This window comes from Diorhabda carinulata, chromosome 6 (genome assembly GCF_026250575.1).
Source record: "Diorhabda carinulata isolate Delta chromosome 6, icDioCari1.1, whole genome shotgun sequence".
Classification (NCBI taxonomy): domain Eukaryota; kingdom Metazoa; phylum Arthropoda; class Insecta; order Coleoptera; family Chrysomelidae; genus Diorhabda; species Diorhabda carinulata.
In genome coordinates this window covers 31,475,076-31,502,457 of record NC_079465.1, presented here as the reverse complement: position 1 = coordinate 31,502,457, position 27,382 = coordinate 31,475,076, and the positions used below count along the sequence as shown (strand labels likewise).

General features: G+C 30.7%; 1 protein-coding gene across 2 annotated transcripts in view; it reads right to left on the bottom strand.

Annotated features, from left to right (window-relative positions):
• The window catches only part of LOC130895084 (aminopeptidase N-like), a 30,251-nt gene extending 9,684 nt beyond the window's left edge, over positions 1-20,567 (bottom strand). The window contains exon 1 of one of the 2 annotated variants that reach the window (XM_057802207.1): positions 20,210-20,567. In XM_057802207.1, the coding sequence (XP_057658190.1) occupies positions 20,210-20,234 (25 nt within the window). In that variant the 5' untranslated portion in view covers positions 20,235-20,567. Of the gene's footprint in view, positions 1-5,925; positions 6,171-20,209 lie in introns of those variants that run through there. The other variant, XM_057802206.1, reaches the window with a different exon arrangement.
• Between the last annotated feature and the right edge of the window lie 6,815 nt (positions 20,568-27,382).

Sequence of the window (27,382 nt, the reverse complement as noted above, 5' to 3'; positions counted from 1 at the left end):
TTTTCGATTTTCCCCGTATATTCATATCGTTGTACGAGAATTGCCCCAGAAATACCCCTAGATACGATCCTGTATATTTAAAATCAAAGTAAAAATTTAAATTGTGAATTTTCTTGTACGTTAATTTCATTTTTTTTGTATTCGTTTCATCGAAAAAATAAAATGCCCAGATTGTTTTACGAGGGTCAGTCGTATTTCTTTGAGTTAAAATTAACCAATGATAATTTATAAATACGTCAAATTCAGTTGTTCACTTGTACACGAAAAAAAAAAGCGATAAATCATCTTTACCAATAGTTTGTGGAATGAGGTCGAATGAAACACATGGCGAGCTGAAAAAAAAACTCTCCGCCGGCTTGTAAATATTATCAATAACCCATGAAATTAACTGCAACTTCTCAAGCATCCTACGTACAACTATCATGGTGCAATTAATAAATATACGGTGAATACTAAAAAAACACATAACGACCTCTGAAGAAATCTCAAAATTTGGTCTAGAAAGTTCTAGAATTAGTGCAATTTAATACGATTGATTTATAATGTTCTAGAAAGATTTTAAAGTTTCTAGAATGATTTGGAAAGTTCACAAAGAGAATGCGTTTTATTATGATTAACTTAGAACGTTCTAGAAAGTTCTAGAAATCTTCCAACTGATCTGATAAGTTCCAAAATGAGTGCAAGCTAGTGTAATCAATTTCTAGTGTTCTAGAAAGTTCTAGAAACTTCCCAAATGATCTGAAAAGTTCCAATATTAGTACAATTAATTGAGATTGATTAAAAACATTCCAGAAAGTTCTAGAAACCTCCCGGATGATCTAGAAAGTTCCCAAAAGGAGTGTAATTTATTATGATTAATTTAGAACGTTCTAGAAAGTTCTAGAGACTACTCGAATGATCTGGAGAGTTTCAAAAAGAGTGCAGCTTATTATTATTGATTTAGAAGGTTCTAGAAAGCTCTAGAAATTTCTTAAATGATCTGGAAAGTTTCAAAATGAGTGTAATTCATTATGATTTATTTAGAACGCTCTAGAAAGTTTTAGAAACTTCTCAAATGATCTGGAAAGTTCCAATATTAGTACAATTAATTGAGATTGATTAAAAACATTCCAGAAAGTTCTAGAAACCTCCCGGATGATCTAGAAAGTTCCCAAAAGGAGTGTAATTTATTATGATTAATTTAGAACGTTCTAGAAAGTTCTAGAGACTACTCGAATGATCTGGAGAGTTTCAAAAAGAGTGCAGCTTATTATTATTGATTTAGAAGGTTCTAGAAAGCTCTAGAAATTTCTTAAATGATCTGGAAAGTTTCAAAATGAGTGTAATTCATTATGATTTATTTAGAACGCTCTAGAAAGTTTTAGAAACTTCTCAAATGATCTGGAAAGTTCCAAAATTAGTACAATTAATTAAGATTGATTAAAAACATTCCAGAAAGTTCTAGAAACCTCCCGGATGATCTAGAAAGTTCCCAAAAGGAGTGTAATTTATTATGATTAATTTAGAACGTTCTAGAAAGTTCTAGAGACTACTCGAATGATCTGGAGAGTTTCAAAAAGAGTGCAGCTTATTATTATTGATTTAGAAGGTTCTAGAAAGCTCTAGAAATTTCTTAAATGATCTGGAAAGTTTCAAAATGAGTGTAATTCATTATGATTTATTTAGAACGCTCTAGAAAGTTTTAGAAACTTCTCAAATGATCTGGAAAGTTCCAAAATTAGTACAATTAATTAAGATTGATTGAAAACATTCCAGAAAGTTCTAGAAACCTCCCGGATGATCTAGAAAGTTCCCAAAAGGAGTGTAATTTATTATGATTAATTTAGAACTTTCTAGAAAGTTCTAGAGACTTCTCGAATGATCTGAAAAGTTCCAATATTAGTACAATTAATTGAGATTGATTAAAAACATTCCAGAAAGTTCTAGAAACCTCCCGGATGATCTAGAAAGTTCCCAAAAGGAGTGTAATTTATTATGATTAATTTAGAACGTTCTAGAAAGTTCTAGAGACTTCTCGAATGATCTGGAAAGTTTCAAAATTAGTACAATTAATTAAGATTGATTAAAAACATTCCAGAAAGTTCTAGAAACCTCCCGGATGATCTAGAAAGTTCCCAAAAGGAGTGTAATTTATTATGATTAATTTAGAACGTTCTAGAAAGTTCTAGAGACTTCTCGAATGATCTGGAAAGTTTCAAAATTAGTACAATTAATTAAGATTGATTAAAAACATTCCAGAAAGTTCTAGAAACCTCCCGGATGATCTAGAAAGTTCCCAAAAGGAGTGTAATTTATTATGATTAATTTAGAACGTTCTAGAAAGTTCTAGAGACTTCTCGAATGATCTGAAAAGTTCCAATATTAGTACAATTAATTAAGATTGATTAAAAACATTCCAGAAAGTTCTAGAAACCTCCCGGATGATCTAGAAAGTTCCCAAAAGGAGTGTAATTTATTATGATTAATTTAGAACGTTCTAGAAAGTTCTAGAGACTACTCGAATGATCTGGAGAGTTTCAAAAAGTTTGCAGCTTATTATTATTGATTTAGAAGGTTCTAGAAAGCTCTAGAAATTTCTTAAATGATCTGGAAAGTTTCAAAATGAGTGTAATTCATTATGATTTATTTAGAACGCTCTAGAAAGTTTTAGAAACTTCTCAAATGATCTGAAAAGTTCCAATATTAGTACAATTAATTGAGATTGATTAAAAACATTCCAGAAAGTTCTAGAAACCTCCCGGATGATCTAGAAAGTTCCCAAAAGGAGTGTAATTTATTATGATTAATTTAGAACGTTCTAGAAAGTTCTAGAGACTTCTCGAATGATCTGGAAAGTTTCAAAATTAGTACAATTAATTAAGATTGATTAAAAACATTCCAGAAAGTTCTAGAAACCTCCCGGATGATCTAGAAAGTTCCCAAAAGGAGTGTAATTTATTATGATTAATTTAGAACTTTCTAGAAAGTTCTAGAGACTTCTCGAATGATCTGAAAAGTTCCAATATTAGTACAATTAATTGAGATTGATTAAAAACATTCCAGAAAGTTCTAGAAACCTCCCGGATGATCTAGAAAGTTCCCAAAAGGAGTGTAATTTATTATGATTAATTTAGAACGTTCTAGAAAGTTCTAGAGACTTCTCGAATGATCTGGAAAGTTTCAAAATTAGTACAATTAATTAAGATTGATTAAAAACATTCCAGAAAGTTCTAGAAACCTCCCGGATGATCTAGAAAGTTCCCAAAAGGAGTGTAATTTATTATGATTAATTTAGAACGTTCTAGAAAGTTCTAGAGACTTCTCGAATGATCTGGAAAGTTTCAAAATTAGTACAATTAATTAAGATTGATTAAAAACATTCCAGAAAGTTCTAGAAACCTCCCGGATGATCTAGAAAGTTCCCAAAAGGAGTGTAATTTATTATGATTAATTTAGAACGTTCTAGAAAGTTCTAGAGACTTCTCGAATGATCTGAAAAGTTCCAATATTAGTACAATTAATTGAGATTGATTAAAAACATTCCAGAAAGTTCTAGAAACCTCCCGGATGATCTAGAAAGTTCCCAAAATGAGTGTAATTTATTATGATTAATTTAGAACGTTCTAGAAAGTTCTAGAGACTTCTCGAATGATCTGGAAAGTTTCAAAATTAGTACAATTAATTAAGATTGATTAAAAACATTCCAGAAAGTTCTAGAAACCTCCCGGATGATCTAGAAAGTTCCCAAAAGGAGTGTAATTTATTATGATTAATTTAGAACGTTCTAGAAAGTTCTAGAGACTTCTCGAATGATCTGGAAAGTTTCAAAATTAGTACAATTAATTAAGATTGATTAAAAACATTCCAGAAAGTTCTAGAAACCTCCCGGATGATCTAGAAAGTTCCCAAAATGAGTGTAATTTATTATGATTAATTTAGAACGTGCTAGAAAGTTCTAGAGACTTCTAGAATGATCTTGAAAGTTCCAAAATGAGTACAATTAATTGAGATTGATTAAAAACATTCCAGAAAGTTCTAGAAACCTCCCGGATGATCTAGAAAGTTCCCAAAAGGAGTGTAATTTATTATGATTTATTTAGAACGCTCTAGAAAGTTTTAGAAACTTCTCAAATGATCTGGAAAGTTCCAAAACTAGTACAATTAATTAAGATTGATTAAAAACATTCCAGAAAGTTCTAGAAACCTCCCGGATGATCTAGAAAGTTCCCAAAAGGAGTGTAATTTATTATGATTAATTTAGAACGTTCTAGAAAGTTCTAGAGACTTCTCGAATGATCTTGAAAGTTCCAAAATGAGCACAATTAATTGAGTTTGATTAAAAACATTCCAGACAGTTCTAGAAACCTCCCGGATGATCTAGAAAGTTCCCAAAATGAGTGTAATTCATTATGATTAATTTAGAACGTGCTAGAAAGTTCTAGAGACTTCTAGAATGATCTTGAAAGTTCCAAAATGAGTACAATTAATTGCGATCGAATAAGATCATTCTAGAAAGCTTTAGAAAGTTCTCGAATAATCTGGAAAGTACCCAAAATGAGTGTAATTTATTATGATTAATTTCGAACGTGCTAGAAAGTTCCCGAATGATCTGGGAAGTCCTAAAATATGAGTACAAGATATTATCATCAATTTAGAACGTTCTAGAAAGTTTTAGAAACTTCCGGAATGTTCTGGAAAGTACCCAAAATGAGTGTCATTTATTATGATTAATTTAGAACGAACTAGAAAGTTCCCGAATGATCTGGAAAGTCCTAAAATGAGTAAAGGATATTACGATCAATTCATAACGTTCTAGAAAGTTCTAGAAACTTCTCCAATGATCTGGAAAGTACCCAAAATGAGTGTTATTTATTATGATTAATTTCGAACGTGCTAGAAAGTTCCCGTATGATCTGGAAAGTTCTAAAATGAGTACAAGATATTACCATCAATTCAGAATGTTCTAGAAAGTTGTAGAAACTTACGGAATGTTCTGGAAAGTACTCAAAATGAGTGTAATTTATTATTATTAATTTAGAACGTGCTAGAAAGTTCCCGAATGATTTGAAAAGTTCCAAAATGAGTACAACTTATTATAATCGATTTAGAATGTTGTAGAAAGTTCCAGAAACGTCTAGAATGATCTAGAATCAGTATCTGTCGGGTTTAGTTGTTAGTAAGTTCTACAAACCCAATTTAATTATCGATTTATATAAAATTATTTGTTTACATCATAAATAGTTTTTAAACAGCTATCACATTAACAAAGCTCGATATTTTTTTCACGAATGTTTATACGGAAATATATTTATAAAAAAAAAAATCTTTAACCAGATCACCGTTTAGATAAACATTCTAAAAATAGAATACGTTCAAGTAAAAATAAAATCTACCTGATTCAATTTAATTATTGTCTCTAAACAAACAATCATTAACGTTCGTTTATTTATTATAAATACCAGTTATATACGGGGTGCATGTAAAAAAATGTTAACGTAAACGTTAGATTAAAGTTACAGTTTACATTTGAAGAAAAAGTTTCATCCAGAGTAGAATCTAGTGGAGTTTTTATATTGGTTGGGATAAGATATTTCAAATAAAAGTGTCGTATTCAAATATTGATTCTTATACAGTGATATTTCTTAAGCAACTACTACAATTTCTAGGTTAGGTCAAGTACTTCTCGAATCATCCTCGTATACTATTTATTATAAAATATTGAATCGTCAATAAACATAGAAAGAAAGTGAATAAATTGTATTCTACAACTATTATCAATATAATTAAATTGAGACGTGGATATTTTCAAATATCAAAACCGATATTACTTAGAAGACTTGATATAAGATATTTCGTATGAAAAAAAATTCCCGAGCGCTTTAAATTTCAATCTCCGTAAACAAAAACTAAAAATAATAGTCCTCAATCTAATCTAAATATAAATACCTTGGTTATTATAATATCCCACCATTGCAACGCGTATCTATATATTTTTTGTTTTTTTTTTCCCTACGACGAGATCCGTCGTTTGCGCCTAATTAGTTACCCGAAAAAAAAAAAATTAACACATCCCGATGGCACCTGTCACTGTTAACAAGTCGCACGCGTCGAGACGCTTTTCGATATCCGTAAAATGAGAGACGCTTTCGGACTGGACGTCGAACTTCCCGGTCGTTCGTTCCGAATGTTTTTGCGAAGATTTCGCGCAAATGTATCAGCGACTGACTGATTTTTTTCTACCTAATACATTGTTATTTTTTTTATATAAACTAATACTGCAATTCCGACAGTATCGTAGAATTTTGAGGAAGTAAACTAACCGATTGGATTGACTTAAACAAAATATTAATGTCTTGAATGATATCTACGTAATCAAACAACATCCAAGCACTTCAATAATAATTTAGAAGCTTTTGGTTGTTTTGGTACAAGAAAAAATCAATTAGAACAGGTAATGAATGACGATTTTACTCCTAGGTAATCCAGGAATCGATTGGAAGCGCAACCAAAGATGTAACCGTATAAATGGATAGTTCCAATGGCCAAAATCTGAACATATATATATATATATTGTGACTTCTAAAACTACATATCGATCTATTTTAACATCAAATTTGTAGCTCCAACTGCTAAAAGAAAGTATAGAAACGCAGTTGTACCAAGACGATCCGCAGTTCCAGATATAACAATCTTCGAGCTGAAATTACAGTCAACGCGACTAGAATTCGTTGAAGAAGAATTAATCTTGCTTGGGGTCTCGTGGATCCGTACTTTTTTGAAAGTCACGTGACTAAACCAAAGTTATCGGGAAACAACGATCCAAAATTCGTTAACATCCTTCATTTCACGCAGGTTGGAGGTTCGTCGTTGGAATAATGGATCGCGTTTTTTGTAGAGGATCACGCGCTATTCCCGAGCTCCGAACTGCAAAAGAAGAAAAAATTTTGAACCCTTCGTGAACAGATTGACATATTTCGTCAGACCTACCGGTCCCCAGACAATTTTAGGAAGCATTTTATCCATTTCGATAGAGGTATCATCAAAATATGTAATTTGAACGCTTCAACCGCTTCTTCACGTGTCAAAAAACGTTGAACTCGCAATTTATTTTTATAACAACAAATGATTGAGTGCCAAACAAGGCAGACGACTCATCAATTCGATGTTTTAACTGTTCAAAAACGTTTTCGTTTGAACTGATTCGTGAGAATTCACAAAAAAACGAGAAAAATGAAACTGGATGACCCTAATTTTGTGCTCGGCAGTGTATTTTTATCAAAAAACAATGATTGAGTGCCAAACAAGGCAGACGACTCATCAATTCGATGGTTTAACTGTCGAAAAACGTTTTCGTTTGAACTGATTCGTGAGAATTCACGATAAAAACGAGAAAAATGAAACTGGATGACCCTAATTTTGTGCTCGGCAGTGTATTTTTATCAAAAAAAATCATTGAGTGCCAAACAAGGCATATGACTCATCAATTCGATGTTTTAACTGTTCAAAAACGTTTTCGTTTGAACTGATTCGTGAGAATTCACAAAAAAACGAGAAAAATGAAACTGGATGACCCTAATTTTGTGCTCGGCAGTGTATTTTTATCAAAAAAAATGATTGAGTGCCAAACAAGGCAGAAGACTCATCAATTCGATGTTTTAACTGTTCAAAAACGTTTTCGTTTGAACTGATTCGTGAGAATTCACGATAAAAACGAGAAAAATGAAACTGGATGACCCAAATTTTGTGCTCGGCAGTGTATTTTTATCAAAAAAAAATGATTGAGTGCCAAACAAGGCAGACGACTCATCAATTCGATGTTTTAACTGTTCAAAAACGTTTTCGTTTGAACTGATTCGTGAGAATTCACAAAAAAACGAGAAAAATGAAACTGGATGACCCTAATTTTGTGCTCGGCAGTGTATTTTTATCAAAAAACAATGATTGAGTGCCAAACAAGGCAGACGACTCATCAATTCGATGTTTTAACTGTTCAAAAACGTTTTCGTTTGAACTGATTCGTGAGAATTCACGATAAAAACGAGAAAAATGAAACTGGATGACCCAAATTTTGTGCTCGGCAGTGTATTTTTATAAAAAAAATGATTGAGTGCCAAACAAGGCAGACGACTCATCAATTCGATGTTTTAACTGTTCAAAAACGTTTTCGTTTGAACTGATTCGTGAGAATTCACGATAAAAACGAGAAAAATGGAACTGGATGATTCTAATTTTATGCTCGGCAGTGTATTTTTATCAAAAAAAATGATTGAGTGCCAAACAAGGCAGACGACTCATCAATTCGATGTTTTAACTGTTCAAAAACGTTTTCGTTTGAACTGATTCGTGAGAATTCACGATAAAAACGAGAAAAATGAAACTGGATGACCCCAATTTTGTGCTCGGCAGTGTATTTTTATAAAAAAAAATGATTGAATGCCAAACAAGGCAGACGACTCATCAATTCGATGGTTTAACTGTCGAAAAACGTTTTCGTTTGAACTGATTCGTGAGAATTCACGATAAAAACGAGAAAAATGAAACTGGATGACCCTAATTTTATGCTCGGCAGTGTATTTTTATCAAAAAAAATGATTGAGTGCCAAACAAGGCAGACGACTCATCAATTCGATGTTTTAACTGTTCAAAAACGTTTTCGTTTGAACTGATTCGTGAGAATTCACGATAAAAACGAGAAAAATGAAACTGGATGACCCAAATTTTGTGCTCGGCAGTGTATTTTTATAAAAAAAAAATGATTGAGTGCCAAACAAGGCAGAAGACTCATCAATTCGATGTTTTAACTGTTCAAAAACGTTTTCGTTTGAACTGATTCGTGAGAATTCACGATACAAACGAGAAAAATGAAACTGGATGACCCTAATTTTGTGCTCGGCAGTGTATTTTTATCAAAAAAAAATGATTGAGTGCCAAACAAGGCAGACGACTCATCAATTCGATGTTTTAACTGTTCAAAAACGTTTTCGTTTGAACTGATTCGTGAGAATTCACGATAAAAACGAGAAAAATGAAACTGGATGACCCAAATTTTGTGCTCGGCAGTGTATTTTTATCAAAAAAAAATGATTGAATGCCAAACAAGGCAGACGACTCATCAATTCGATGTTTTAACTGTTCAAAAACGTTTTCGTTTGAACTGATTCGTGAGAATTCACGATAAAAACGAGAAAAATGAAACTGGATGACCCTAATTTTATGCTCGGCAGTGTATTTTTATCAAAAAAAATGATTGAGTGCCAAACAAGGCAGACGACTCATCAATTCGATGTTTTAACTGTTCAAAAACGTTTTCGTTTGAACTGATTCGTGAGAATTCACGATAAAAACGAGAAAAATGAAACTGGATGACCCAAATTTTGTGCTCGGCAGTGTATTTTTATAAAAAAAAAATGATTGAGTGCCAAACAAGGCAGAAGACTCATCAATTCGATGTTTTAACTGTTCAAAAACGTTTTCGTTTGAACTGATTCGTGAGAATTCACGATAAAAACGAGAAAAATTAAACTGGATGATTCTAATTTTGTGCTCGGCAGTGTATTTTTATAAAAAAAAATGATTGAGTGCCAAACAAGGCAGAAGACTCATCAATTCGATGTTTTAACTGTTCAAAAACGTTTTCGTTTGAACTGATTCGTGAGAATTCACGATACAAACGAGAAAAATGAAACTGGATGACCCTAATTTTGTGCTCGGCAGTGTATTTTTATCAAAAAAAAATGATTGAGTGCCAAACAAGGCAGACGACTCATCAATTCGATGTTTTAACTGTTCAAAAACGTTTTCGTTTGAACTGATTCGTGAGAATTCACGATAAAAACGAGAAAAATGAAACTGGATGACCCAAATTTTGTGCTCGGCAGTGTATTTTTATCAAAAAAAATTTTTGAGTGCCAAACAAGGCAGACGACTCATCAATTCGATGTTTTAACTGTTCAAAAACGTTTTCGTTTGAACTGATTCGTGAGAATTCACAAAAAAACGAGAAAAATGAAACTGAATGACCCTAATTTTATGCTCGGCAGTGTATTTCACGTCTTTTGATATCAATAGAACGTATGATGGAATATGTAAAATAAAATCTATTCGAAAATACTACGGATTCTCTTTACTAAATTTACAAATCGAAGAATTTCTTGATTGATCATTTCAATTGATCATAATTATTTTAACTGTCATTTTTGTTTGATTTTCTATAAGTTCAAACGATAATTATTTCGTTTTGAGTTATTCGCTGATGATTTAAATGAAACATTTTGTGAATATCACATCTCGAAACGTAAATATTTTAAATAAACTTTGAGTGATATCCCCCACATTTATAAGGTGGATGGTATTCAAGTGGTATCAGTCGTAGATCTATAAAAAAGAAGACGAAATCAATTATTGACATAACCTACAGGACTACAGACTAACAGGACTTCAATCTACAAACACCTGAAGACTCTAGATTAAATTAAACTCATAAACGTGACTCAAAAATCGGTAATACAGTCAAGATCTAAAAATACGTACTGCATCAGTTTCCGTTGGAAACGTTTTACATGAAAATTTAGTCATTGCTTAGAATGACTGAATGCAAACAATGATGTAATATAAACAATTAAAAATCCTGCGGTATTGCGATTGGAGGATAATAAAAATTAACAGACGACGCGTATTACGAATAGAAATAAGTCGATAATAAGACAGATAAATGACCAGTCGTATTGTCGATAATTTTTTTTTAGGAATCGAGTTAAGTGTTAATGGGATTAAGCAATTCTTATACATTCACATTAGTAGGTAGAATGTTTCAAAAAAAAAATAATAAGTAGGTCAATACCTACGTGATTTATTATAATAAAAATAAAACGTAAAAGAAATTACTCGATTTAATAAACTCTTTTTTTCGAATTTAGTTATTGCCACCAGAAGGCGTTACTTATAATACGAGGGTGATTCTAATATAAACCGAAATATTAAATGATATAAAAGTGGTTGAACTGGGGCCAGGTATTCAAGCATTTCCCCTCCAAAATAACAACAGAAATCGAAAGATCGGGAAATTTAAAGTAAAAAATTTTATATAAAATATTTTCCCAAGATCAATAGTTTTTGAGCTATTCTCAATTGAAAAGTACGTTAAAAAAACCGCATTTTTCAATAGTTTTTTACGTATAACTCTGTAATAATGCATTTTATCGAAAAAATTGTAATGAACAAAAATAAAGTATATGAAAAAACAAACAAATTGAGATATATTTTAAGATCTTAATGTTCTAATTAAAACAAGTTATAGATACTTGAATAGTTTTTCTTTTACGTAATTGAGAATTTAACCTCAGATAACGGGAAAAAAGTACATTTTTCAAAAAAAAGTATATAAGAATACTTTTTATAGAGCTTAAAAAGATCTTTCGAATGATTATTAATAAGAGTCGTTTCGACTAAAATTACAGTGAGATATGATGTAAAATAGTTAAAACTTAAAAAAAGAAATTGTACTAAAACTAATGCCATTTCATTGAAAATCAAAATTAAACTTATTCCTTGTACCAAATAGTTTATTTGGATGTTATTTACGACATATGAAAATTTGGCTGATTAGAAATGCATAATTTTGAAAAAAATAAGAATTATATAACAAATTTTTAAAAAAAATTTCTTTTGCTCAATTTTTCTCCATAATTATAAGAGATACAAAAACAAATTAATAGTCAAATTAAAGCATTTTTTATGACGATTATTTTGCTTTTTTTATTTTTTTAGTAGCATAAAAATTGACGGAGCTATAACCAAATTAATGTCACTATAGTGCGAGGATTGCTTATCCACAGCCCTTTGACCCTTTATTAATAAAATGTGGAGGATCTCAAGCCCTTTTAACATATATAGACTTGTAGCCCTGAAAATTACCTTTAAAATGGTTTTTTGTAGGATGTAATAGCTTCAAAATTAATGGAGTTATATAAAAAATTTTTGGTGAATTATAATTTCAAATTTTGGCAAATATTACCGAACATAAAATTTTTTTGCTCTAAATTTCGACTCCCTAGACCTTCAATAGAAACAATTTATAGATAATTCTCTAATTAATTAAGCACGTCATAACAGATGTTATCAATTATGATATGAATAAATTATTAATTGATGGATCAAATTCTTTGGATACAAACAGAGGTCGAAGAACTTTTCTCGTTTGTTATGATTTTCTCTATTGATTCGAAATACGATAAATGTTAAAAAGTACGTTATCAATCATAAAAATGTATATTTTTTCAATATATACCTCGTTAAAAAGTAATTAAACAAGAATTAACGAGAGAAAGTTATTATAGTGTTAAATACTAACATAACCTTATTGTTTTACATTTCCTTCAACGCCTTATTACATTCTAAACGTGGCAACGTTGTCTACATGTGCGCGACACCTGCCCTCGACAATTATTGTGTATTATGAAAAATTTGACCCTGAGATACTTTCGAAAAAAAAAATTTTAATAATTCGGGCGTCGAGAAAGGATGGTAATTTTTTTTTTTTTGAACATATGCTACAGGAAAATTTATATTATCAATTTACCTAGCGGTTATTTTTAGAAATATCATCATTTTGAACCTTGGAAATGATTAAAAAAAATCGGAAATACACACTATTAACTTTTTATCAACTTATTAGCTATTCTACATTCAAGTACGATCATAATAATTATAAAATGTACAATAATCGAGTACTTATCGTGTGGATACCAGTGCGGAGGCGGCTGTATTTATATAAATCATCGAAGAAAAGTGATAACAGAGAGAAAGGAGGGTTTAAGAGAGAGAAATTAGATAAACTAGAGAAAGGAGGGATTGGAGAATGTATAGAAATTGGAGAAACTACAATAAATCGAGTCTACAAACATTAAATAACCCCAAATAGTTGAAAGAGATGATTGGAGAAACTACAGAGACTACAACGAATAGAAAAACTACAATAATTCGATTGAGGAACATAGATAAAAGGAAAAAAAGTGTTTAGAAAGACCGAGAAGGTTGGAGAAACTGTAGAAACTACAAAAATAGTTGAACAAGATCAACCAAGAGGAAGGAGGGATTGGAGAATGTATAGAAATTGGAGAAACTACGATAAATCGAGTCTACAAACATTAAATAACCTCAAATAGTTGAAAGAGATGATTGGAGAAATGGCAGAGACTACAACGAATAGAAAAACTACAATAATTCGATTGAGGAACATAGATAAAAGGAAAAAAAGTGTTTAGAAAGACCGAGAAGGCTGGAGAAACTGTAGAAACTACAAAAATAGTTGAACAAGATCAACCAAGAGGAAGGAGGGATTGGAGAATGTATAGAAATTGGAGAAACTACAATAAATCGAGTCTACAAACATTAAATAACCTCAAATAGTTGAAAGAGATGATTGGAGAAATGGCAGAAACTACAACGAAAAGAAAAACTACAATAATTCGATTGAGGAACATAGATAAAAGGAAAAAAAGTGTTTAGAAAGACCGAGAAGGCTGGAGAAACTGTAGAAACTACAAAAATAGTTGAACAAGATCAACCAAGAGGAAGGAGGGATTGGAGAATGTATAGAAATTGCAGAAAGTACGATAAATCGAGTCTACAAACATTAAATAACCTCAAATAGTTGAAAGAGATGATTGGAGAAATGGCAGAGACTACAACGAATAGAAAAACTACAATAATTCGATTGAGGAACATAGATAAAAGGAAAAAAAGTGTTTAGAAAGACCGAGAAGGCTGGAGAAACTGTAGAAACTACAAAAATAGTTGAACAAGATCAACCAAGAGGAAGGAGGGATTGGAGAATGTATAGAAATTGGAGAAACTACAATAAATCGAGTCTACAAACATTAAATAACCTCAAATAGTTGAAAGAGATGATTGGAGAAATGGCAGAAACTACATCGAAAAGAAAAACTACAATAATCCCATTGAGGAACATAGATAAAAGGGAAAAAAGTGTTTAGAAAGACCGAGAAGGTTGGAGAAACTGTAAAAACTACAAAAATAGTTGAACAAGATCAACCAAGAGGAAGGAGGGATTGGAGAATATATAGAAATTGCAGAAAGTACGATAAATCGAGTCTACAAACATTAAATAACCTCAAATAGTTGAAAGAGATGATTGGAGAAATGGCAGAAACTACAACGAAAAGAAAAACTACAATAATCCCATTGAGGAACATAGATAAAAGGGAAAAAAGTGTTTAGAAAGACCGAGAAGGCTGGAGAAACTGTAGAAACTACAAAAATAGTTGAACAAGATCAACCAAGAGGAAGGGGGGATTGGAGAATGTATAGAAATTGGAGAAACTACAATAAATCGAGTCTACAAACATTAAATAACCTCAAATAGTTGAAAGAGATGATTGGAGAAATGGCAGAAACTACAACGAAAAGAAAAACTACAATAATTCGATTGAGGAACATAGATAAAAGGAAAAAAAGTGTTTAGAAAGACCGAGAAGGCTGGAGAAACTGTAGAAACTACAAAAATAGTTGAACAAGATCAACCAAGAGGAAGGAGGGATTGGAGAATGTATAGAAATTGGAGAAACTACGATAAATCGAGTCTACAAACATTAAATAACCTCAAATAGTTGAAAGAGATGATTGGAGAAATGGCAGAGACTACAACGAATAGAAAAACTACAATAATTCGATTGAGGAACATAGATAAAAGGAAAAAAAGTGTTTAGAAAGACCGAGAAGGCTGGAGAAACTGTAGAAACTACAAAAATAGTTGAACAAGATCAACCAAGAGGAAGGGGGGATTGGAGAATGTATAGAAATTGGAGAAACTACAATAAATCGAGTCTACAAACATTAAATAACCTCAAATAGTTGAAAGAGATGATTGGAGAAATGGCAGAAACTACAACGAAAAGAAAAACTACAATAATCCCATTGAGGAACATAGATAAAAGGAAAAAAAGTGTTTAGAAAGACCGAGAAGGCTGGAGAAACTGTAGAAACTACAAAAATAGTTGAACAAGATCAACCAAGAGGAAGGAGGGATTGGAGAATGTATAGAAATTGGAGAAACTACAATAAATCGAGTCTACAAACATTAAATAACCTCAAATAGTTGAAAGAGATGATTGGAGAAATGGCAGAAACTACAACGAAAAGAAAAACTACAATAATTCGATTGAGGAACATAGATAAAAGGAAAAAAAGTGTTTAGAAAGACCGAGAAGGCTGGAGAAACTGTAGAAACTACAAAAATAGTTGAACAAGATCAACCAAGAGGAAGGAGGGATTGGAGAATGTATAGAAATTGCAGAAAGTACGATAAATCGAGTCTACAAACATTAAATAACCTCAAATAGTTGAAAGAGATGATTGGAGAAATGGCAGAAACTACAACGAAAAGAAAAACTACAATAATTCAATTGAGGAACATAGATAAAAGGAAAAAAAGTGTTTAGAAAGACCGAGAAGGTTGGAGAAACTGTAGAAACTACAAAAATAGTTGAACAAGATCAACCAAGAGGAAGGAGGGATTGGAGAATGTATAGAAATTGGAGAAACTACGATAAATCGAGTCTACAAACATTAAATAACCTCAAATAGTTGAAAGAGATGATTGGAGAAATGGCAGAAACTACAACGAAAAGAAAAACTACAATAATTCGATTGAGGAACATAGATAAAAGGAAAAAAAGTGTTTAGAAAGACCGAGAAGGTTGGAGAAACTGTAGAAACTACAAAAATAGTTGAACAAGATCAACCAAGAGGAAGGAGGGATTGGAGAATGTATAGAAATTGGAGAAACTACGATAAATCGAGTCTACAAACATTAAATAACCTCAAATAGTTGAAAGAGATGATTGGAGAAATGGCAGAGACTACAACGAATAGAAAAACTACAATAATTCGATTGAGGAACATAGATAAAAGGAAAAAAAGTGTTTAGAAAGACCGAGAAGGCTGGAGAAACTGTAGAAACTACAAAAATAGTTGAACAAGATCAACCAAGAGGAAGGGGGGATTGGAGAATGTATAGAAATTGGAGAAACTACAATAAATCGAGTCTACAAACATTAAATAACCTCAAATAGTTGAAAGAGATGATTGGAGAAATGGCAGAAACTACAACGAAAAGAAAAACTACAATAATCCCATTGAGGAACATAGATAAAAGGAAAAAAAGTGTTTAGAAAGACCGAGAAGGCTGGAGAAACTGTAGAAACTACAAAAATAGTTGAACAAGATCAACCAAGAGGAAGGAGGGATTGGAGAATGTATAGAAATTGGAGAAACTACAATAAATCGAGTCTACAAACATTAAATAACCTCAAATAGTTGAAAGAGATGATTGGAGAAATGGCAGAGACTACAACGAATAGAAAAACTACAATAATTCGATTGAGGAACATAGATAAAAGGAAAAAAAGTGTTTAGAAAGACCGAGAAGGTTGGAGAAACTGTAAAAACTACAAAAATAGTTGAACAAGATCAACCAAGAGGAAGGAGGGATTGAAGAATATATAGAAATTGCAGAAAGTACGATAAATCGAGTCTACAAACATTAAATAACCTCAAATAGTTGAAAGAGATGATTGGAGAAATGGCAGAAACTACAACGAAAAGAAAAACTACAATAATCCCATTGAGGAACATAGATAAAAGGAAAAAAAGTGTTTAGAAAGACCGAGAAGGCTGGAGAAACTGTAGAAACTACAAAAATAGTTGAACAAGATCAACCAAGAGGAAGGAGGGATTGGAGAATGTATAGAAATTGGAGAAACTACAATAAATCGAGTCTACAAACATTAAATAACCTCAAATAGTTGAAAGAGATGATTGGAGAAATGGCAGAAACTACAACGAAAAGAAAAACTACAATAATTCGATTGAGGAACATAGATAAAAGGAAAAAAAGTGTTTAGAAAGACCGAGAAGGCTGGAGAAACTGTAGAAACTACAAAAATAGTTGAACAAGATCAACCAAGAGGAAGGAGGGATTGGAGAATGTATAGAAATTGCAGAAAGTACGATAAATCGAGTCTACAAACATTAAATAACCTCAAATAGTTGAAAGAGATGATTGGAGAAATGGCAGAAACTACAACGAAAAGAAAAACTACAATAATTCAATTGAGGAACATAGATAAAAGGAAAAAAAGTGTTTAGAAAGACCGAGAAGGTTGGAGAAACTGTAGAAACTACAAAAATAGTTGAACAAGATCAACCAAGAGGAAGGAGGGATTGGAGAATGTATAGAAATTGGAGAAACTACGATAAATCGAGTCTACAAACATTAAATAACCTCAAATAGTTGAAAGAGATGATTGGAGAAATGGCAGAGACTACAACGAATAGAAAAACTACAATAATTCGATTGAGGAACATAGATAAAAGGAAAAAAAGTGTTTAGAAAGACCGAGAAGGTTGGAGAAACTGTAAAAACTACAAAAATAGTTGAACAAGATCAACCAAGAGGAAGGAGGGATTGGAGAATATATAGAAATTGCAGAAAGTACGATAAATCGAGTCTACAAACATTAAATAACCTCAAATAGTTGAAAGAGATGATTGGAGAAATGGCAGAAACTACAACGAAAAGAAAAACTACAATAATCCTATTGAGGAACATAGATAAAAGGGAAAAAAGTGTTTAGAAAGACCGAGAAGGTTGGAGAAACTGTAGAAACTACAAAAATTGTTGAACAAGATCAACCAAGAGGAAGGAGGGATTGGAGAATGTATAGAAATTGGAGAAACTACAATAAATCGAGTCTACAAACATTAAATAACCTCAAATAGTTGAAAGAGATGATTGGAGAAATGGCAGAGACTACAACGAATAGAAAAACTACAATAATTCGATTGAGGAACATAGATAAAAGGAAAAAAAGTGTTTAGAAAGACCGAGAAGGCTGGAGAAACTGTAGAAACTACAAAAATAGTTGAACAAGATCAACCAAGAGGAAGGAGGGATTGGAGAATGTATAGAAATTGGAGAAACTACAATAAATCGAGTCTACAAACATTAAATAACCTCAAATAGTTGAAAGAGATGATTGGAGAAATGGCAGAAACTACATCGAAAAGAAAAACTACAATAATCCCATTGAGGAACATAGATAAAAGGGAAAAAAGTGTTTAGAAAGACCGAGAAGGTTGGAGAAACTGTAAAAACTACAAAAATAGTTGAACAAGATCAACCAAGAGGAAGGAGGGATTGGAGAATATATAGAAATTGCAGAAAGTACGATAAATCGAGTCTACAAACATTAAATAACCTCAAATAGTTGAAAGAGATGATTGGAGAAATGGCAGAAACTACAACGAAAAGAAAAACTACAATAATCCCATTGAGGAACATAGATAAAAGGGAAAAAAGTGTTTAGAAAGACCGAGAAGGTTGGAGAAACTGTAGAAACTACAAAAATAGTTGAACAAGATCAACCAAGAGGAAGGAGGGATTGGAGAATGTATAGAAATTGGAGAAACTACAATAAATCGAGTCTACAAACATTAAATAACCTCAAATAGTTGAAAGAGATGATTGGAGAAATGGCAGAAACTACATCGAAAAGAAAAACTACAATAATCCCATTGAGGAACATAGATAAAAAGAAAAAAAGTGTTTAGAAAGACCGAGAAGGTTGGAGAAACTGTAGAAACTACAAAAATAGTTGAACAAGATCAACCAAGAGGAAGGAGGGATTGGAGAATGTATAGAAATTGGAGAAACTACAATAAATTGAGTTGAAAAAGATGATTGGAGAAATGACAGAGCCTACAACGAAAAGAAAAACTAAAATAATTCGATTGAGGAACATAGATAAAAGGAAAAAGATCATAGATCATAGAAACTATACAATCAAGAGAAATTCTATAAACTGAAAAAAATTAAAATTACTAGAAACCGTAGAGGGAGGTCATCTCAATATATTTTACTTGCAAATGCTTATTTTCTAATAAAAATTCCATCGGTTTCCATTATTTACGTGAATAGATTGTTTAAATGGCTACTCTTTTATCATACAGGGTGTTGATCTTAATGACGTACATCGCGATGAGATATTCGATCGAAAAATTGAAGCTCCGATTATTTTTATTGTACTCGAGCCGCAATTATTATTAGAAAAAAACCCCCCGACATTACATTGTTCCAGTTACATTGTACGTATGTGTATATATGAGCTAACTAATATATTTAAAACACATAAACTTCGACTAATATGGGCCGGGGTCGATGACTCGACTTTTTTTTTTTTCGATTTTAACGATGCAGGAAATACTCTACGGCTTTTATGAAAGCGAAGAATGCAATACTTCATCCATAGTTTATGAAGGGATGTGATTTTATGGCTTATTCAATACTAATATCGATTTATATTTGTATTATACCGGACGTATCGACGAAATTATATTATTTTCACCCTGTAATATTGATACTAGATAAATAATTCCGACCAATTAATGGTATTTCATCTGTTTCGTATATATTTTATATCTTAAACGTCGAAGAAAAAACAATATAATCCACCGATTCACAAGTTTCCTCGACCACCTTATAATGCAGATCTAGCCCACAGTGATTACTGATTTTTTAATCCACCAAATACTTCAAAAATTTTATTTTGAACAAATTAAGACGATTTTTTTTTAATTTTGGAGCACACAGTATAAGGTTAAGTCGACGTAAATTTTTTAAGGGTTGAAAAATATAAATAGTATCCTAAATTATCTTTATTTTAATCCTACAAATTTTTTTATATAACTTTCTAAAATTTCTAAATTTTATTTAATTGAATTTTGACGATATAGGGGGTAGTTTTTACCACTCACGATAATTTTTACGTATTGGTATAGGGTAGATTTTGTAGTGAAGGGTAAATAGAATTTAATTCCAGAATTTCACGTAAATCCATGCGTTTTTACATCTCAAATCCGTAGTTTAATATTTATGGTATTGATGAGTTTTTAATCTATTTTCTAAATACCGAGATGTCTGTCCTATGTAAATAGCCTAATCATCATTACAAGCTACTTGATATATAATATTATTTTATTTTTTTTTGTTTTAGATTGAAATTTAGTGAAATATTTGGATAATATATAATGTTTTTAATGACACAAAGTAATATCATATTTATTAAAATAATTCGATAATTTTTTGGAAAAACCTTGTACATAGGGTAAGAAAATTTAGAATAATAAAAGAAATTTATATTAAAATACGTACTAGAATAATCCACTTTTCCAACCATGGTTTATTAAACGAAATCACCACTCGCGAAATATAAAAAAAAAATTGTCATTTAAACAAAACTTTCAACGATTGTTTTCACTCATGATACGTAATCGAAATTCTGACAGCATTTAACGTAATTCGAGACTCGAGATGGTAATTCGTGTAAATCAAGTAAACAAATTCTCTAGTCGTGTGAGTGAGGGAGACAGTGAGGGCCCTAACACCCACCAGAAACGTTTTGTCACCAGCCGGTTCACCTACGATGACTCATTTTTCTTTTTAATAAATATTTTAATGACTTTACGATCACCGGTATATATCTATTGTTTAACAACTACGAAATGACAATAATCACTATACATATAATATATTTATAGTGTATGACACTATTAAGCGGTTAAAAACGTACCGGGGGTACCGAAAAGTGTAGTTAAAAACACGGAAAAACGTTTTTCTCGTTGTTTCACTCTAGAACACCGAAAAATCGTCGCAATTTTCGTGATATCTTTGTTTTTTATAAAAAAAAAAGTTCAGAGATCACTTTTTTTAACTTTTTCAACAATATATACAATAATTTTCAACTCATTCTAAAAAATATTATGTTTTCCTTTTATTTTGTTTTAGAATTTCTATTTAAAACTTTTCTCAACGTATAATTTTGTATTTAACATATTTCTCCTATAAACCGCACTTCATTTTCATAAATTTCAACTGGCGCAGTCAATAGGATACGCAATCTTGGTCGCATATACGACGAATCGTTCTCTTCTGTAATGAGTCGAGCGTCTTCAAAGAACGAGCACGAAACGTGCGAGCAAGAGTCCAAAGATGGACGAATCTGGGCCTTCTAGAAGATTAGAAACAGTATTGGTGTGTAATATTATGTTATCCTTTTATTTTGTTTTAGAATTTCAATTTAAAACTTTTCTCAACGTATAATTTTGTATTTAACATATTTCTCCTATAAACCGCACTTCATTTTCATAAATTTCAACTGGCGCAGTCAATAGGATACCAAATCGTGGTCGCCTATACGACGAATGGACCTTCTAGAAGATTGGAATCATCTAAAAAACGACTTATCTTTCCAATTTCGTAAAAACCTTTGTGTTAAACAACTTTGAATTACTTTGAAATTGCGCTGTTCAATAATATTATTGAGTTTATTAAAAATTTTGACCAATGGAATCAACTAATTTCGATAATTTTAAGTAATTCATTGCCCCCTTTAGATATGGTAACACAAATTTTTATCTAATTTCAAGGTTTTAATGAAATATTTTATCTAAAAGTTAGTTTATAAACAATTTTATTGATTTATTTTAAAACGGCCGGTAAAGTTTAATAATTTCTATATTAATTTTAGTAAATGTACATTATCTTTTAATTGCTTTAGTTATGTGTAAGGTCATGGGAATTTCGAAAGATAATACATTTTTGATTGAATTACGAGTTTCAAATTTCGAAATTGTAAATATCTTCAATGTCAAAATCAAATAAAAAAAAAGTTATTTAGAAATTATTCCTAATATTCTCGAAATTTCAATTTTTGGTGTACGATTCAGAGAATTGAGAAATCCAATGAATGCAGCTACTGTTTTTTTGTGATTCGCTCTGTATAATTCTTCTAGGCGCGGTCAGTGTACTATTCTGTATATAATATAACGTTTGGCTCGCGATCTGACAATCTACTTGACGTCTGCACGTCATAATCGAATGAAATCGAAGTTAAGATATCGTTTTACCTTCTCATATTATACAATAGATTAGATCCCTTATTTTAACCTAAATAATAGACCTAAATGAACGGAAAAGGGCTCGTCCTAAAAGATATATCGTTTTTATACAGATACCACGATAAAAAATATAAGGATAGTCCATTCGAACTTTTCGTTTCTAATCACTTTTAAATTCTTATAAATTTGATCATATAAACACTTTGAAATTCCAAAAATAATGAATAAATCCGGATTTTAATGTATCCTTTTACAAAAAAATTAAAAAATTATTATTTTATTTCAATAACACGCAGTATTTTTTGACCTCATTAACATGTTAAACATGTAAACGTATACATAACTTAAATCGTGTGACTGACATACAGATGACGCTGTCATTGTCAATTTCATATGACGTTTACGAAGTACCAACTTTAAGTAAATTATGTGTCAAATTTCGTGACATTTCGATTAGTCAAAAAAAAGTGACAGCCATTTAAGTAAAATGGTTGAAACATCAAGAAAATCCACAAATACCTTATATCTAATCGTAAATTTAAATTGCGTGAGTTATATTAGAATGTAGATATGTGATAATGGATGAAACATGGATCCATCACTTCATTCTGGAATCAAAACGATCGTCATCTGAATGGAATACAGGCAGTTAATCACGTCCGAAGCGTCCAAAAGCACAACAGTTAGCTGGGAAAGTTATGGCTTGAATTACATTTCTAATTGCCACTTTATAGTCCAGATTTAGTCACCAGTGACTACTGATCTCAGAAAAAATACTCTCCGGTAAGAAATTCAGCTCAAATGAAGAAGCAATTGGTGAAAATGAAGTCTTGGATGGATTTTTTTTTATATTATCACACGATTTAAAGTGTAAATAATTTGTTTACCAATGAATTAAACATTTCTATATTTGTTTAACACATTTTAGTACCTCTCATCTAATATTTGCCTATTATTTCGACACCAAGGTCGATATTAGATAATATATACAGGGTGTCTATACTTAAACGATGTATTAGATATTCTAGTATGAAAAAAATAGTTTTTTCATTCGAATTAGTGCCCAAATTTTCACATTACAAGTGATTAGAATCGTTTTATATTGTCCCAAATATAATTTGATAATCGTGGGGGTAATAAAATTCTAACTGTTTATCCTAGAAAATAAACGCGTTTTCGCTCGTGATGATGACATCATCGAAATAATGTTTGCTATAAAATTAGAACAGATGGGTCAACAAAAGTTATACCCTAATTCGGTCGCTGTACTTAATTATTTTCATTAAATTTTCTATTTTACGTCTAAATAAAATTTTAAACAAACGGAACGTATCGTAAAAATATATTTTCTAAATACAGGGTGTTTAAAAAAAAAGGTGATTCGGTATAAAACCGAAAAATAAAACGGGTTTGATTAGTAAAAAATCCGTATTCGAAATACAAAACGAAACTACTGACAACATTGTAATGGCATATGTTTTTGTATCTTACACTCATAGAGGGCGCTAATTATACAGTTTGTACGAAGTTTTATCACACGTACCTTTTTTGAGGTTAGATTTACGAATCAAAACGATCTTGAACAACTTTCTGATCTAAATTTTCAAATGAAAAGTGTTTTACGTGGTTAATTTTAACTATCAGGCGTTGAGCTAGAATCAGGTATAAATATGAAGGTAAAATCTGTATTATTACATCTTAGTATTCAAAATACAAGACGAAACTATTGGCAACATTGTAATGGGATATGTTTTTGTATCTTACTCTCATAGAGGGCGCTAATTATACAGTTTGTAGGGAGTTTTATTGAACGTAACTTTTTTGAGGTTAGATTTACGAATCAAAACGATCTTGAACAACTTTCTGATCTATATTTTCAAATGAAAAGTGTTTTACGTGGTTAATTTTAACTATCAGGCGTTGAGCTAGAATCAGGTATAAATATGAAGGTAAAATCTGTATTATTACATCTTAGTATTCAAAATACAAGACGAAACTATTGGCAACATTGTAATGGGATATGTTTTTGTATCTTAGTCTCATAGAGGGCGCTAATTATACAGTTTGTACGGAGTTTTATTGAACGTAACTTTTTTGAGGTTAGATTTACGAATCAAAACGATCTTTTCTTCTTTTCTTTCTTAGAAAAAAATGACAGTAATTTAAATACCAAACAACCCTCGTAAAGTAACATTAATAAACGATATTTAGATTAAACAAATTAAAACCGACTTCTATTATTGTTTGTTTTATGTTTTTCCTAACATAAATTTTATAGTAATAAATCGTCATAATCAAAAAACTTTGATGACACCCTCGCAATATCTATTTTAAAAACGTCGACCATAAAATTTCGATGATTACTTTAACAGACGCACATACATTTTGTGGGAATACAAAGCGAGTGATTAGGTGTGATAAATTCGAACTACGACAAAAATTTAACACGTCGACTGCCGAAGAAAACATCGACCACGTTTCATTTAAAATAGAAACTATTTTCGGAATTTAGAAACAATGTGTTTGTCCTAAAAACGAAGCCCTTGACATTTCTGTTTATTTCCTTTTGTTAACCTGACACTTTAATTACATAGGGAATCATAAAATCTATTTCGGTTTCTTTTTAAACATCGACCTTAGCCTTTATTTCCTTTTGTTAATGGAACAGTTTCTATTTGAGGTTTATTACTTTGGACATTTCGTCTATTCGGCGATACCACGAGCTCTTATTTTTTTCATTGATCTACGGGGGGTATCGAAAACATTAGAAGTTTGTATAACAAAAATTACGCAAAAAAAAAAATCATAAATAAAGTAAATCATCTCGCAATTTTAAAGACTTTCATGGATTAGTTTGAAATTTTGACAGAAGCTCGAAAATGATGCAAATAACAAACCTGATTTGGTGCCAATGTATGGTTCTACCGTAGGGGTGAATGCCACCCTTACTCGGGGGTGGTAATTTAAAATTTGAAATTAACACCGGGAATCGATAAAGAATTGAATTTTATGAAGAAAATGTGGAATGAAGTTTTTAAATTAACTCAATAATTTATGAGTTATTCGTGATTGAAAATTTAGAAAAAAACCACGGTTTTCAATATTTTTTCACGAAAAACTCGAAAATTACGCATTTTCTGGAAAAAATTATTCTTATCAAAATTGAAGCTTATAAAAAAACAAAGAAATTAGTCGGTTTAGATTAAATTTTTTTAATAATATTCGGCAACTTATAAGTCACTGAAAACCAATTTTTTCTTTTCGTAAATTTATGCAAAAGTTTGAGCTCAAATAACGGAAAAACGATAAAATTTTCATGAAAAACTGTAATAAACATTTTTAAAGTACTTTTTGAGACCTTCAAAATGAGGTTTTATAAAACCGTCTAGCAAGAAAATTAAGCGAGTTATGACGAAAATTTAAAAAAAAACATGTTTTTCAACATTTTTTCACGAAAAACTCGAAAATTACGCATTTTCTGGAAAAAATTATTCTTATCAAAATTGAAGCTTATGGAAAAACAAAGAAATTAGTCGGTTTAGATTGAATTTTTTTGATAATATTCAGCGACTTATAAGTCATTGAAAACCAATTTTTCCTTTTTCGTAATTTTATGCAAAAGTTTGAGCTCAAATAAAGGAAAAACGACGAATTTTTCATGAAAAATTGTGATGAACATTCTTAAAGTACTTTTTTAGACCTTCAAAATGAGGTTTTATAAAATCGTCTAGCAAGAAAATTAAGCGAGGTATGACGAAAATTTAAAAAAAACATGTTTTTCAACATTTTTTCACGAAAAACTCGAAAATTACGCATTTTCTGGAAAAAATTATTCTTATCAAAATTGAAGCTTATAAAAAAACAAAGAAATTAGTCGGTTTGAATTAAATTTTTTTGATAATATTCAGCGACTTATAAGTCATTGAAAACCAATTTTTCCTTTTTCGTAATTTTATGCAAAAGTTTGAGCTCAAATAACGGAGAAACGATAAAATTTTCATGAAAAACTGTAATAAACATTTTTAAAGTACTTTTTGAGACCTTCAAAATGAGGTTTTATAAAACCGTCTAGCAAGAAAATTAAGCGAGTTATGACGAAAATTTAAAAAAAACATGTTTTTCAACATTTTTTCACGAAAAACTCGAAAATTACGCATTTTCTGGAAAAAATTGTTCTTATCAAAATTGAAGCTTATAAAAAAACAAAGAAATTAGTCAGTTTGAATTAAATTTTTTTAATAACATTCAGCAACTTATAAGTCACTGAAAACCAATTTTTTCTTTTCGTAAATTTATGCAAAAGTTTGAGCTCAAATAACAGAAAAACGATAAAATTTTCATGAAAAACTGTAATAAACATTTTTAAAGTACTTTTTGAGACCTTCAAAATGAGGTTTTATAAAATCGTCTAGCAAGAAAATTAAGCGAGTTATGACGAAAATTTAAAAAAAAACATGTTTTTCAACATTTTTTCACGAAAAACTCGAAAATTACGCATTTTCTGGAAAAAATTGTTCTTATCAAAATTGAAGCTTATAAAAAAACAAAGAAATTAGTCAGTTCGAATTAAATTTTTTTAATAACATTCAGCAACTTATAAGTCAGTGAAAACCAATTTTTTCTTTTTCGTAAATTTATGCAAAAGTTTGAGCTCAAATAAAGGAAAAACGGTGAATTTTTCATAAAAAATTGTTATGAACATTTTTAAAGTACTTTTTTAGACCTTCAAAATGAGGTTTTATAAAATCGTCTAGCAAGAAAATTAAGCGAGTTATGACGAAAATTAGTTGAGTAACTCGAATTTGAAAAAAAAAATGTCTATAAATTTGATACCATGTGCGGCAAAATTAAAATCAACCGTAGCCCATGTAAAATTATCTTTGTTTAAGCCCTAACAACACGTTCCAAAAGTTTGAATGGTTTGGAACACGTATATTTTGAAAAAAGTTGTTTAACGTGAAATTTTGTTTCGATTTTAAAAAAAAAACGTTATTTTTTTAAAATATCTCAAAAACTATTGGATCAACGAAAAAATTTATTTTTAACTAAAATTTAACTTTTATTTTACTAAACATTTTGCTTTTTTTTAAACTCACGTACCTTGAAAATTAAACGAGATATAAGCGTTTCAAGTATTGATTTCAATGCTAAGGAAAAGTCTTTTTTACACTTTAACATCAAAATTCTCTAAAGAAAAGGGCCTAGAAGGGTTGCAACTCTCGTGGTTTTGTAGCTTATGAAATTCCCTACAAAATGATGTATGTATGAATACAAAAAGCTTGAAGGGAAGTCGAGTTATTATTAAAAAACCGAATACATTTTTCTAAAGATAATGCTGGAAAATCACGAAGCGTCAAGTCAAAATCGAAAATAAAGTGATTTGATACTTCCAACCGTTTTTCAAATAACTGTATTGGGGTAGTTTTTA